At 32.1% G+C, this 16,078-nt stretch overlaps 1 protein-coding gene across 1 annotated transcript in view; it reads right to left on the bottom strand.

Moving 5' to 3' along the window:
• The window catches only part of COP1 (COP1 E3 ubiquitin ligase), a 317,833-nt gene that overhangs the window by 44,117 nt on the left and 257,638 nt on the right, over positions 1–16,078 (bottom strand). Inside the window, exon 17 of the mRNA XM_044674889.1 lies at positions 11,884–12,044. Coding sequence (XP_044530824.1) covers positions 11,884–12,044 — 161 coding nt within the window. The remainder of the gene's footprint in view (positions 1–11,883; positions 12,045–16,078) is intronic.

The following is a 16,078-nucleotide window of genomic DNA, read 5'->3' on the forward strand; positions in this document are numbered from 1 at the left end:
CTCTGTATCAGTTCATTACATGTATTTCTGCATTCCTCTAAAGAAGTTCTTCTAGGAATATCTTTACAGCAAAATAATATTCTATTGCATTCATTTATCATAATGTCTTTAGTCATTTTCGAATTAGTTTCCAGATTTGATTTTTTTAGAGCCAAGAGTCACTATAAATATTTTTGTTTCTATGGCATCTTGCTTTCTTTGATCTCTTTAGGGTATACACCTAAACCTGGTAGTGATATAATGAAGTCAGAGGATATTCAGTTTAGATGGAGAAATTTTAGATATATTTTGTCACATTAAAAAAGAGTCCTTTTATGTTTGTCCCTATGAGTTTTTTTATTTTTAATAAATGAGTGCTATATTTTGTCAAAGTTTTTCAGCATCTGCTGAAATAATTATGCTTTTGTTTATACGATTCATAATATTAATAGTTTTCTTTATGTTGATCTACTCTTGAATGTCTCATTGAAATCCAACCTGGCCATAGTGATACTTTCTTTCTCCAAATGTAAGCAACATATACACACATATACATACATATATATATGCATATATATACATATATATATATAAATATATTTACTGTTATATCCTGTAAGAATTTTATTTTAAAATTCTGCCAATTAGTGAAGTTGCTCTGTGGTTGTTTTTCTTTGTGTTGTCTCTTACTTGTTTGTATAAGGGGCTTTTTTTTTTCATGAAAAGATCTTAGTTGAGCACTTTCTCTAAATTTAAGAATGATTTTAATTTCATAAATATGAATTATTCCCTATTTTTTTATTTTACTTTTAAGACAAGTCACTTGTAACCCTATCTGGCCTGAGTTCATTCGTTGCCCCACTTTCCAACCCCACTTTGTGGACATTCATTAATGAACTGCTCAATTTCTATTTCTTGTTCTGTTAATTTAGCTATATTACATTTCTTCAGATTCTCACCTCTTTGATTTGAATTCTTAGTTTGGGTATGTAATAAAGTTTAGTAGTGTTTGATAATTCTTGATTTCCTATTTGTTGTAAACTCACTTTAAAAATTGATATTATTTTCCTCCTTTTTTGATCAATTTACTAGTTGAGTTTGTTATATTTTTATAGTAACTCAAGATAATTAGTCAATTCTAAATTCCTAACATATTCAAGTTTCTTTTGTCACTTTAAAAATTCCTTAGTATTTTTTTTACAATTGTTCAAGCATCTACTGGACTTTTTATATATGTACAGCTCACTGATTTGAATTTTCTATTTTTGTTTACAAATTTCAGAGATATACAATTCTCTCTTAGGATTGCTTTAGGTGCATCCAATGAATTTCAGTATACTATCTCTTTGTTATTATTATTAGCTTTATAAAAATCTGTTATTTCTATGACTTCTTTTTTGACAACCGTTTTCAACATTATTCCTTAAATCTCCATTTAGATCTGTATCTCTTGCTTATATATTAATTACCATTTTTATTATAATATGGTTACATGTTTATTACTTCTGTTTTTAAATATGTGATTCCTTTATATACTAGCATATGATCAATTTTTGTAGAGGTACCAAAGGACACATATATACATGTTCTTTTTTTTTTTTTTTAACCCTTAACTTTTGTGTATTGGCTCCTAGGTGGAAGAGTGGTAAGGGTGGGCAATGGTGGTCAAGTGACTTGCCCAGGGTCACACAGCTGGGAAGTGTCTAAGGCCAGATTTGAACTTAGGGCCTCCCGTCTCTAGGCCTGACTCTCAATCCACTGAGCTACCCAGCTGCCCCTAAACATGTTCTTTAATATTCTCATTCAGAGAATTTTTCCAACAAACTCTTCAGAGCTCCATAATTTTCTTTTTGTTTACTTGGGTTGGATTTATGCAGATCTGAAAGAAGGTTATTAAAGTCAGTTTATGATTACTGTTATTATCAATGCATTTGTGCAATTCATATAGCTTAAAAAATAAGATGTTATAACATTTAGTGGATCATACATTTAATAATATTGTCTTTTTATTATATATGGAACCTTTAAGGAAAATGGATAGAGGGAACTCTCATTATCTGAGCATTATTCATATATGTGAAGTTATAAGGCTGTATTTTGTTTAGATCAATTATTGCATTTCACTCGTACATGGAAATTCCAAAGAGAAAACTCCCTTAATCAATAAAAATCAGAGTGAAATCTATAATTCTAGTCTCCTTTGGATAACTGAGTTTTTAAGAGACTCCTCAGCTCTTCCTGACTCTGCTGTTGACTTTATCAAGGTTGCATATGTAAACAGAAATTATCATAACATAAAAAATATACTAACTGTACATAAAATTAGTTCTAATTCAATAAAACATATCTCACATCAATTAACTCTAGCATTCATTCTTGCTCATCATATCAAAATACAGGGTGTCTCAAAAGTCTCAGTGAAGTTTTAATAGTTTAAAAATTAACAGGTAAACGAGAACAGATTTAACAGCTTTAAAACACACTGAGACTTTCGTAACATTTGTATTTTTTGGTCTCCCCAATTATAGGGAATTTCTTCAAAACAGAATTATTTGAATATCAAAGAAATATGAGATTAGGCAAATGGGAAAACTGATGAAATTGTGGATTTTTTCAAACAATATCTTTATGAGGTGAAGGACAAATTGAAATAGAGGCATGTGGCTGTTCTTAGGGGGTTCAGAGTTAGGCCTAAGAGAGAGGGGGTCCTAGGTTCAAATCTGATCTTAAGATACTTCCTAGCTATGTGACCCTGAAGTCACTTTACTTCGATTGTTCCCTAGCGCTTATTGTTTTTCTGCCTTGGAACCAATACTTAAAATTGATTCTAAGACAGAAGCTAAACAAACAAAAAAGTAAAAGGGAATTATAGTGTACTAGTACAAAGTTTTGTTGGAAAAAATTACACCCCAAACATTGATACTTGATTTTTCTTGGTCATTTAAAAAATTACAGCAGTTGTAATTCTACTTTATGTTTTTTTTCAAATATAAAACAAACTTTTCCCCATAACTTTGAGACACTATCTTCATCAATCCTTCCTCTTATACCTCACTACTTAACTATGAAAAGTTGATCCTAGTTTTAAATATTTTCTTTAATTGCTCCTCATACCTGCTTCCTTGGATTATACTAGAATGAACCTCCAGTAACTTCTGTTTTTCTCTTTTGAAATGGTATTAACAGCTTTAATGGTGGTCATAGCTGAAATCACGGTTACAAATCCTGTTTTTTAAGAGTTACTTGATTCTTCAGAAATTCTGTGCCATCTTTTATAATTTGTGGCTATTATTTCAAAACATTTCTCAAATGAAGCAAACTGTTTTTTGGTGTTTTTTATCCATTCCTCTCTTCTCATTTTATTAGGAAATTTAACCCATCCATATTTAAGAAGATCAAGGCTTCCTCCCAAGAATTCCTCTTTGTACTCCATGCATTGTCAGATTCAAAATGAAAGTTACTTTGTAACTTTTTAATCTGTTTTACTTTTCCTTTCTGCAAGTTAAATAAGAATGCTCCAGGGAATCCACCTTGAAGTTTTCTGTCTACCATTTAATCTATTCTCTCAATTTCAGAACATTAATATGTAATGCTGTTTATATTCTATTTTTTAAAAATACTCTTTTCCCCTCCTAGGATACTCTAGAATCCATTCATTGGCCTTTTAAATGCTTGAAAAAGGCAACAGTGGTTTGTGCTTCCTAATTGTATTCAAGGAGGCTAGTCCTGACCCATTCATTTTCTCTTTTAGGTTAATTTAAAATGTTTTTACTGAATAAAATTCTTTTTCCTTCCCTTTCCATCTTCTTCCTCCACCAGGGGAAAAAAGGAAAAGAAAAACAAGGCTCATGCAACATATAAGTAGTTTGTAAAAAGGGGTTCCTACACTGGCCATATCCAAAAAATATCAGCCATATTCAGCATTCTGAGTCTATCATCCTCTGTAATGAGGTAAGTAGTAGTATACTTCATCATTTATGCTCTGGAATCATGATTATTCACCATACTGATCAGAGCTCTTAAATCTTTCAAAGCTGATTGCAGTTAGAACATTATTGTTACTGGATAAATTGTTCTGGTTTTTATCACTTTACTCCAGGTTTTTCTGAGAGTGTCCCTTTTGTTATTTCTGATAACTCAGTAATACGCCAATACATTTATTTCTCATTTGTTCAGCCAATTACCAACTGAGGGCACCCCTTTAGTTTCTCTTCTTTGCCGTCGAAGAAAGATTTGCTATAAATATTTTTGTACACATGTTTTTTTTTTCCTCTTTCAAACTGGACATCCACATGTCAGTATGTCTAAAACAGAATTCATCCTCTCCACATTCCCATACTTACCATTAATTGGAACTTTCCCTATTATTTGAGAGGTCAATACCATTCTTCCAGTCATCCAGGTCTGCAACCTTGATTCCATACTTAATTCTTTATTCTCATTTATCTTAGACATCTAATTACCAGCTAGATTTCACATATTTTTTTCTTAAATATGTCCATTTTACTTACATAGTTACTATCTTAGGTCAGAGCCTTATTACTTCTTATATGGATGAAAACTATGCTATTAATATCATATAGCATTTATATAGTTCTTTAAGTTTTGCAATGCTCTTTATATATTATCTTATTGCAAAAATCTTTTAACTCAACTTCCTGCCTCAAGATTTTCCCTACTCCAATCCATCCTCCATATAGCTGCCAAAGTGGCTTAATCAGAGGACAGAAAGGGTCATATACAAAAGATCCTACACAGACAGGTAGAAACAATGAGATTCTGTAGCAAATTGGATTTGGCAAGATGAGAGTTTAGAGTTGATGATATTATCTACTTTGTGAGCCTTCTTCTGACTGGGAGAATGATAGTGCCCTCCATGGTAAGAGGCAAAATTGGAAGAGGTAAAGGTTTTTTGAAAGGGGACCCTTAGGAGTTCAGTTTTGGAAATATTGTATTTGAGATATTTAGAGGAAATCCTGTTTAAGATGTCCAACAGAACAGGTAGTTATAGATAAAATACCAGAAATAAGGACAGAGATTAGGTCTGAATAAACAGGTGTGATAATTATCTGTAAAGTGATAGTTGAATCTATAGGAGCTAATGAGATTGCCAAGAGAAACAGTAAAGAGGTAGAAAAGAAGACAGCCCAGGACAGAGCCTTGGAGGACTTGGAGTGGAGCCAGCAAGGAGACTAAAAAAGGGTGGTTAGACAGGTAAGAGGACAATCAGGAGATTGTATTGTCATGAAAGCCTAGTAATGATCCCTTAAAAATCTGCTTAAAAAACTAAGTTTACAGTGAAATCTATTAAATTTGTAAGTAAAGTCTGTCAAAACAACTAAATGGTTTCAAAATTACATATTAAAGCTTATGTGATATGCTATGTTTTGTTCTTCAAATGAATCAGAAATTGATGAATAATGCTACATTGTCCTGATAGAACAGGCAATATTCTTTTTTTATGTAGAATCATTAGAAGTACTTGGCAAACAATTTGTGCTTGTTCAATTAGTCCCATGATGAAAACTGCTGAATATTTTGCAACCAATTTTAAATTGTGCAGAGGCTGAATGTCCTATTTCTCCTCCATCCTTTCTCTTATTGACTATCATATATTTCACTATTCTCTCCATCCAAGAGATAGGGAGATCTAGAACAAAGGAAAAATCCACATCACTTCAGTTTAACAGTTATAAAAATTTGGGTTTACAAACTTTGTTTAAGGAATGGTAAACACTTCTAAAATTGATTTCATTTACACAGATGACTGTTCTGAATTAGCATTTCCTATAAATGAACTATGTATATAGCTACATGAACAGTGGTCAAGTGACAATTCAGAGAAGTGAGAAACTGAATCCAAAGCTACTAACTAAAGACTCAATATTCTCTATACTCCAAAGGGTACATCTAAGACACTGGATGGTTAAACTAACCTATGCTTTTTTCAAAGATTGCACATTCATTCTATCCAAATGCACTGAGCTTGTTATTATTTCCATGTATAATGCCAAAGAGATGTAATAAAATTCAGAAAAAAATTTGAGTTTTAGAAAATAGAATTGATTGTTCAACTAAACAGAATTTATTAAAATATGGGAGTTCTTTTCATTTCTCTTCTTTAACAATAATCAATGAGGAAATTAAAATCATGGATACCAATGAAATGTTGAGGTTTAAAAATATTAAAAAATTCAAAATTATGGATGACATTAAATTTCTCAGTTTATATTTTAGGATGCAAAAGTTAACATAAATGAACATAAAAACAAATATAAAAAAGAATTGTTGATAAAAAATAATTTTAAGTGGAACTCCACCCCCTATCGCCCCACTCCCCGAGAATTCTAATATCAGCAGCTTAGGCATCCCTAGTTAGTTAGCCTCAGAATACTTCAGGAAGGAAACCCATGATTGGTGCTGGTAAAATGGCATTTCTCTTCTTTCTCTGAAGTCAGGCCAGATCAGAAGATGGATGGAATGGTGTTTCCGTACTTCTCAACTTTCAAAAACTACTCCATTCCCCTTTATGTACTGGTCTTTCCAGGCAAAATCACTTCTTATTCCATTAAAGCTGTCCAATATGGGCCTGCTGTCCTCCATGATTACATTATTTGCTTCCCTTATCTCTGCTTCTTAGGATCTCCTCTAGCTTTCAGGATTACCTCCTATCCCAGCTTCTACTGGAAGCTGTTCCTGATCCTTCTGCATACTAATGGTCTTCCTTCTTGAAATGGGCTAATTATTTATCCCTATATTTTATATCACTCAGAAAAATGTAAGGTCCTTCAAGGCAGTTATACTTCATTTTGTATTCCTAGTGCTCAGGACATACTAGGTCTTTAATAAATATTTGCTGAACTGAATTGTTTTGTCAAGAGAACTTATATATAAGATAAATAAGATTTAAAGTTTTTGTGGTGGCTGGATCCATATCTTACAAGTCTGGGAATCCTACTCAGTGCCTAACACAGCATTTGTTTCATAGTGGATAAATAATAAATGTTTGGCTAACTGATGTTGCAAATGAGAAATGAGACTCAAAACCATGACAATCTAAGCTATTAGAAGACATATGAAAAAATGCTCTAAACCACTAAAATTGGAGAAATAAAAATGAAAACTATTTGAGGTTTCCATCTCATATCTATCATTCAGGAAAGAATAGGAAAATGGAGGATGTTAAAAGTTGCTCTCCAGGAAAAATGGTATACTAGCATGTAGTGTTGGTAGAGATGTGAATTGGTCCAGCCATTCTGGAAAAGATTTTGGAACTGTACTCCTCAAAAAACTAAAAACATACCTTTGACTCAGCTACTAATCCTATATATCTATACTAATCTTACATACTAATCCTATCCCTTAAAGAATTTGAAGAAAGAATTTGAAATTGAAGAAAAGAGACTTGAATGTACAAAAATATTTACAGAAACTCTTTTCAGGGTAGCCACAAACTGTAAACTAAGGAAATGTACTCTTATTGGAGAATGGCTAAGCTAAAAGTGATACAATAGTGTAAAGAAAAATCATATCTTAAAAAATGATGAAATGTTGAAATTCAAAAGAAACTGTAAAGATCTCTAGGAAGCAATGCTGAGTGAAGAACTCAGAGAACAATTTGTATAATGATAACATTTTAGGGAGGAAAAAACTTTGAAAATCTTTAGAACACTGATCAACATAAAAAAATGAAGATGAAGTCTTGACAGGTGATGAATTTAAAATCCAGAAAAAGATATCTTTAGCACATGGCCAATGTAGGAATTTGGTTCCCTCAACAAACATGTATACATTTTTATATATTACTTTCATCTTTATTTATATATTAACATATTTATTTATTAAATTTTCATGGGGGAAAGGGAGAATGGGAAGGACAGAATTTAAAAAAATAAAATGAATAAGTACTATAAAAAGATATTAACTATTCTATAAGAAATGAAGAACATAATGAATACAGAGACATATTAAAAGACTTACATGGACTAATGCAAAACAAACTAAGCAGAAGTAGGAAAATTACGTACAAAATGATTATAATATAAATTGAAAGAATAACCACAAATAAAACAAATGAAGAAGCAGAATGTTTTAAAATTTTAGTGACCAAGCTTGTTCCAAAAGAATACATACTAGAAAACATTTTAACCATTCCTTTTGCAAGGGGATACACTTAGGGTTAGAGTTTGGAAGGCCCTGTCAAGATGTGAAGAAAATCACATATAATGTCATTGTTTTTCAATGAATTGATCAGTCTTAAATTTTTTGGAAGTATAGTTGAACATACAAAAACAAAGGCATAGATAAAAATCTGTTTTAAAAAAAGATGACTACAAGAATGTAGAAATAGAAAAAAGCCCTCTTTTAAAATATTATTAAAAGGCCTAACATTTAAATGATGGATTAGATTTATTTTTTGTAACCTTTTATGTTAGAACCAAGATTAATAGATAATAAGTTATTAAGAAATAGCTCTGATACAGTAAAATGCTGCCTAACAATTCGAATAGACTAAAAGTGGTAACAAACTGCCTTGGGAAGTAGTAAGATCCTAACTGAGGGAGATTTCCAAACAGAGAATGAATAACCATTTAGCTGGGATATATAGAAGAGATTCTTTTTCAGAATACATGACTTCTGAATTCTAACTCTGAAATTTCATTATTGTAATTATTGTGCAATTATAATTCCTCTCAAAATAGCTGAGGATAAAAATCTTGTTGTAAACTTGATGTATTTCTTACAGAGATCACTCAAATATGTTGCAAAATTAAAAGTAGTCAAAGGGACAGTTATCACCATACACCTAGAATATTTGAAATTCTCTGCCACATGAGAAAAGGTTAGTAGGAGGAATAAATGATTAAAAGGAGCTTAAAGAATTTTTGATCAGTGAAAAATACACAAAAACTAAAAGGGCTCTAAAATCAATAGGAAAAGGAAGACAACACATCTGTAACAAAAAATGCCTTTTTCAGGTAAAAAAACAAAGAAAAATCTTTAAAATATATATCTAAACATTTATATATATATAAAGTAATCACAATGCATGATTTTTAGAAAGTGCATATATATTACTGAACCTATATCTTTAAAAAATAGAGTATGATAGAGTAGGAATGAAATACATTTGCTACAGTTTTTTTTAAAAAGGTCAAGTACTGAAAACTCTGAAAACTATTATATTCTAAATATAACTAAACTCTCAAATAAAATAATGGAGAAAACATTAAGAGGGGGTGAAATCTGTAACCACACACTGAAATATTTTCCTCTATTTTTGTTTCAATTACTTGAAAAGGACAAAGTCATAAAACATCCAAAATGAAAGTGAACTTACCACTAAAAGAGAAATTGTGTAGAGGTGGGAAAGAAACAGTCATGAATTGTCTTAACTTTCTGAAATTTGGTGGGAGGTAATAAACAAAGCTATGATCACAATGGCTATCTAATATTTCTTTGTATCTAATCTATTATTCACTCTTAGAAATTATAAGCATTAATATCAAATATATCAAGCTGATGTTATTATGCATGGGTAGGGAACACCTAGCTTATGGGCTGAATCTGAATCATAGCTCAAGAGTAATAGTTGAAAAATAAGATGTTCAGTGGTTCTAAAGTGTCAGTAATGAACAGAGCACAACGTTATCTACAAAAGTGTTAAAAATGACAGCTGGAAGATTTCCACCTTGCTGACTATTTCTAGTTCCTGAGATTGATGACTTTCTAATACTTACCTCTGTTATGTTTCCTCCATCAGTGTCCAACCCCAGTGTTTCATCATGGATTGGGACGGACACTAACTTTTTAAATCATTTTGTTATTCAGTTATTTTTCAATTGTGTCCAACTCTTTCTGACCTGATTTGGGGTTTTGGCAAAGATACTGGAGTAGTTTGCCATATCCGACTCTGGCTTATTTTACAGAGGAGGAAACTAAGTCAAATAAACTTAAGTGATTAGCTCAGAGTCATATATCTAATAAGTATCTGAAGCCAGATTTAATTCAGGAAGATGAATCTTCATGGATGTCAGAAGTACAGAAGGATTTTTATTGTTGTTGAAAAGCTTCAGGTTTCTTTTTTCTAATTTTTATAGACTATTTTGTTGAGGCTCTCAATAAAAGCACTTTTGTTCTATGGAAAATTAATACTGAATTGGAAAATAATTTTTTCTTTAGCCCCATATTGAAAAACAGTTTTATTTTAAAGCAACAAACAGTTTCTTCTCCAAGCTAAAAAACTGAATAGGATTTAGGGCAGGGCTGAACAGCCATTTGACCCACAAAATGGATCTAGACCCCATTTTGGATTGCAATGCTCCATGTGGCTACCTAGCCTCCTGGCATCCATAAGACCTTCTTCCTGTGATGAAGTAATGAGGGTGAGTTTATGGTCTCTGACTCCACTTCCTCTGTGACTATTTACAAGTCAGAGATCATCAGGGAAGGGACTGAGTGATTACATCACAAAGGGTATAGAGTGGGCTGTATAAAAAAAAGGTCACTCTTTTTGCCTCTTTCTTCTGGCTATGCTCTCATTTGACCTGGCTCTCTGTTGGCCTTGAGGGCTGTTGTACACTTTGGCATCTGTGTGGATCACAGAGAGAGCCCACTGGTTAGTTTAGATTTTCTTAAGTGGTCTATTAAGAAATTATTTTTAAAATTAAGAAATATAACTGCCAGAGGATTCAATCATTGAATTTCAATGAAAACTGTTGATTTTGGCAAAACATTCATTAAGTAGTATTTTCAATTTTGGCAAAATAACCTTACTAAGGCAGGTTGAAGTGCTATCATATCAACCACCTAATCAAACAAAAACAAAAATCAGAACTTTTGAGCAAGAAACAAAAGTTTATAATGTGTAGCAAATAGTATGATGAGAGAAGAAAATGTAGGCATACTATACAATAGTACAGCCAGTAAAGTAAACCAATAAAATTTTAAGTTACTTCTTAATACAAAAGTAAAGTTGTACATGGCTCTTTTATTTATTTGTTTGTTTGTTTATTTATTTATTCATATGTTTGTTTGTTTATTTGCTTATTTATTTACTTATTCATTCATTCATTCATTTATTTATCTATTCATTCATTCATTCATTCATTCATTCATTCATTTATTTATTTGTTTGTTTGTTTTTATTTTAAGCCCTTAACTTCTGTGTATTGACTTACAGGTGGAAGAGTGGTAAGGGTAGGCAATGGGGGTCAAGTGACTTGCCCAGGGTCACACAGCTGGGAAGTGTCTGAGGCTGGATTTGAACTCAGGACCTCCAGTCTCTAGGCCTGGCTCTCAATCCACTGAGCTACCCAGCTGCCCCTGTACATGACTCTTAATACAAAAGTAAAGTTGAACAAAAACCATTTTCCTCAAAGATTGTCAAATGGAAAAAAAATGCTGAAAAAAAAAAAAGCCTAGATTGCAAAATGGGTAGCTAGGAGCAAAGGGCATTCTTTTACAACAGATTCAAGAAAAAGAAAAAACTGTTTAACTTGAACTGGCTGAAAGGCAAGACAACAAACTAGATGCTCTTGGGCTTACTCCTAATTCTTAACTGTGACCTAGAAAAAATTTTGTTTCCCATCTGAGAAATTAAAATAAAAAACAAAGATATTTAACCTCATAACCATGTATTTTGTAGGGAATAATTCTTCATGAACAGATTATTGAACTACAACATGACTTAGACATTTTTTCTTTTTGTTTTCTACATTACAAAACCAATATGAGCATCGATTTTACCACAGTACTAAATAAATTATTAAAAAATTTAAATCTTATACCAATGTAACACTGTGTAGACAATGAGGAAAATTTTGTTAATGCTCTAAATACATCTTTAACTTAATATTTAAAAGAGCTATCTACAATTCAATTAAATCATAACTTGAAACTTACCCCATCTGGCAGTGCCCTCCAACAAACAGCACTAACAAATTCATTTGTGTCATCCTCTTTCCGATCCTTATCTAAGACACTTTTGACCGTATCAAACTTAAAAGTCAGCAATGTCTTTGAAAGGCCTTTGTAGTATAAGTAGAGAGAATTATTTTCACTTCCTGGAAATAAAAGCAAAAATTATTTTTAGAATGGGAGAACTCTTAATAGTCATTACTTATATAAATCCTTACGAGAAAGTATGTCAAAAGGAAAAAGAAATACTACATCTGGGAAGATAAGATGAAGTCAGTTTGTGAGGGATTTTAAATACTTGTGAGGAGTCTATGTTTCTCATAGGTAATAATGAGCCAGTGGAATTTCTGAGCACAGGAATGACATAGTCTGACCTGTGTTTTAGGTATATTACTTTGGAAGTTATATGGAATGTGAGAAGGCAAGAAGTGATGAAGAGTTTAAAACAGAACTATAGCAATAGGAAAGGGAAAAGTAAGTCTGGATGTAGGAGATACTATAGAGATAGAAAGGAGACTTGGTAAGTTTTTTGATATAGGGAGCTGGAACAGGAAGTAGAGATCATTTCAAGAGATTATCTAAGTCCACTCTTCTCATCAGACTTAAAATTGGCTGAACTGAATTCTTTGTCCTTTTTAGGAGATCAGGCAAGTAGATGACACTGATTTCTTAATATGTATTTACAGCTAATATATTTTACTTTAATAAGGTAGACACTTCACAAATGCCTAACAAAAGTATAGATAGATATTGAAAATAGTTAAGTAAAATGCTAAATAGGGTGATAGAGACCAGTTCATAAAGTAGGCTAAAGAGAAGCACCTCAATTTGTAGGATATGATTCCTTAAAAATTATATATAAGCCATCTAGAAAGGTTCTCAGAGACCATCTAGTCTAAAAATCATTTTATAGATTTTTGTTGTTGTTGTTTTGCTCTGAGCTACTACTAAGTGGTTAAATTCCAATTCTTTAGCTTTAATCCATTCAATTGTTGTAAGAATTAAATATATTGTTTATATTTTATGTGTAATAAAATGCATGCATTATACTATATAGGAAAAGTCCTCAAGTTCTCTCTGTAGGCACTATTTCTAAATTTTATATATAACTTTAAAGAAAAATGGTTGCATAAACATTAAAAATGGTTATATATGGAACATATCGATATATCTGCAAATATATGAATATATATCTAAATATACATGTGTGTGTGCATACACACATACATATTAAAATACTTGGGTTTAAGAAATATGGTTATAGTTGTCTTAAGTTTCCAAGGCCAGTCGATTAGAAGCATTAAATTAGAAGGTGACAGAGGCTAAAAATATTAAAAGATCAACTGTTATATATACCAAGAGAAATGAACAATCATGACTCAATGAGGGAAAAGAAAAAACTATAAAATAAGGAATTAAAATAAACAAAGGCAAACCAGCCTGAGATCAGTAATACATAGTTTGAAAATCTATATACACAATAATTAAAATTGTTAAGCAAAATTATTTTTACTTTTTAAATGTTTATTTTTCCCAATTACATGTAAAAATTTTTAAATTTATTTTCAACATTTTATTTTCCCAATTACATATACTAAAAAATTTCAACAAAAGATCCAAATTACCTCCCTCCCAACCCATCTACCTCCCAGAAATGGCAAGCAATTTAATTTGGGTTACACATGTATGATCATGTAAAACATATTTCCATATAGGTCATAGTTATGAGAATACTTATATAAAACCAAAACCCCAAAATAAAAACATAAATAAACTAAAGTGAAAAACAGTAGGTTTTGATCTACATTCTAACTCCTACAATTCCTTCTCTGGAGGTAGATAGAATTCTTTGTCCTAAGTCCTTAAGAAATGTCCTCGATCATTATATTACTGAGAATAACTAGGTCATTCAGAGTTGTTCATCAAAAAATATTGCAGTTAGTTTACAATTTTCTTCTGGTTCTGCTGACTTCACTTTGCAACATCATGAAAGTCTTTTTAGCTTTAAAAAAATCATCATATTTATCATTTCATATACTGCAATAGTATTCCATTAAAATCATATTCCACAACTTGCTTAGTCATTCTCCAATTGATGAGAATCTCCTCAAATTCCAAGTCTTTGCCACCATGAAAAAGAGTTATAAAAAATACTTTTTTACACATAGGTAGGAGCTTTTCCCTTCTCCTTCTTCTTAAATCTCTTTGAGATACATAGCATTGGTATTGTTGGGTCAAAGGATAAGCACAGTTTTATAGCCATTTGGGCATAATCACAAATTGCTCTCCAGAACACATGAAACAGACTACAACTCTCAGCAGTGCATCAGTATCCCAATTTTCTCACATCTTCTCCAACATTTATGATTGTCCTTTTCTGTCATATTGATTGCCCTAATACTGGTATCTCAGAGTTGTTTTAATTCATATTTCTCTAATCACAAGTGAATCAGAACATTTTTTTCATATAACTATAGGTAGCTTTAATTTTTTCATCTGAAAACTGCTTGTTTATATCCTTTTGACTATCAAATGGAGAATGACACATTTTTTTGTAAATTTTACTAAATTCTCTATGTTTTTGAGAAATGAGAACTTTATTAAAGATATTTCCTATAAAATTTCTTCCCCAGCTTTCTGTTTTCCTTATTCTATTTTTCATTCTTTTGATTGTTTTATTGCTTCTTGGTTTCTTGTGAAGTCATTAGTTCTATTTACGTAATTCTAATTTTTAAAAGATTGAATTTCTTCCACGTTCTTGCCATCTCTTCCTTTCCCATTTGGTCCATTATCCTTTTCATGGAACTCTTTTATTCAATGGTTTTTTTGTGCCTTTTTTTTTCCAGTTGACCAATTTTGCTTTGTAAGTTGTTATTTTCTTTTTGCATTACCTTCATTTCTTTCCCCATTTTTCATTGACCTGTCTTTATTTGATTTTGGAATTCCTTTTTTGAGCTCAGTGTTTGAGACAAGTTTCCATTTTTCTTTGAAGTCTTGCATGTGGTTGCTTGGACTTCACTGTCCCCTGTTAATTTTGTCCTTTGCTATTTGTTGTCATAGAAATTTTTGTCAGGAGTTTCTTGTGCTGTTTGCTCATTTTCCCAGCTTTTTTTGCTGTGGACTGGGAATTCTGAAATCTGATGATTCTGTCTCCTCGGTTGTTGGCTTGCAGGGCTTGGCACTGTGAACTATTCTGCCCTGGAGTAAGGCCTTCACTGTAGCAGTGCAGGCTTGAAAAAGCCAGTGCTATGGACTTCTGGGCCTCTCTGTGGTTGTGCCAGGGCCTAGGACTTTGAGGGGTGGGTGCGAAGTGTTCTTTTGTTGTTGTAGCACAGGATCCTGAAGTTGGCCTATATTCAGTCACTGAATCTGGTATATTAGGCAGGCAGGTGGGGGGGTTGGGGGTGGCATGGAGTGGGTGGGGGTGGTCAGCACTCCTCTATGTGCAGTTTTGCTTCTGGTTCCCCTTTATCCCATGAAAATTGACTCTCTGCCTACATTTGAAGCTGTATTCAGAGAGAGTCCCCGCACTGTAGCTTGCTATTGGTTTTTGACTCCTGTCATTTTGAGGCACTTTTTTGAAGATTGGTTTGGAAAGACTGTCAGAATGATTTCAGCTTTTGCTGCTACTAAGCTGCTATCTTAGCTCTGCCTATCTCTGCTTTCCTTCTAATCTTGGTTGTATTAGCCTTGTATTTACAAACCCTTTTTAATTTAATATAATCAAAATCGGTCATCTCTTATTTGGTCATAAATTTTATCCTAATCCACAGATGACAGATAAATTATTCCATCCTCCTCTAATTTGCTTATGAACCCCATTACGTCTAAATCATATACCCCTCTTGACTATATCTTGACATATGGTGTGAGATATTGGTTTATTCCCAGTATCTACCATGACATTTTCCAGTTTTCCCAATAGCTTTTGTCAAATAGTGAATTCTTGTCCCAAAAGCCTGAATCTTTTGATTTATCAAACACTAAATTACTACTATTATTTCCTGTCAGATATTATGAGGTTTTATGTACCTAATTAATTCTACTAATCCACACCTCTATTTCTTAACCAATACCAAATTGTTTTGATGATTACTGATTTGTAATATAATTTGAGATCTGGTACTGCTTGGCCACCTTCCTTCACATTGTTTTTTCATTGATTCCCTTGATATTGTTG

This window comes from Gracilinanus agilis, chromosome 4 (assembly GCF_016433145.1).
Source record: "Gracilinanus agilis isolate LMUSP501 chromosome 4, AgileGrace, whole genome shotgun sequence".
Taxonomy (NCBI): domain Eukaryota; kingdom Metazoa; phylum Chordata; class Mammalia; order Didelphimorphia; family Didelphidae; genus Gracilinanus; species Gracilinanus agilis.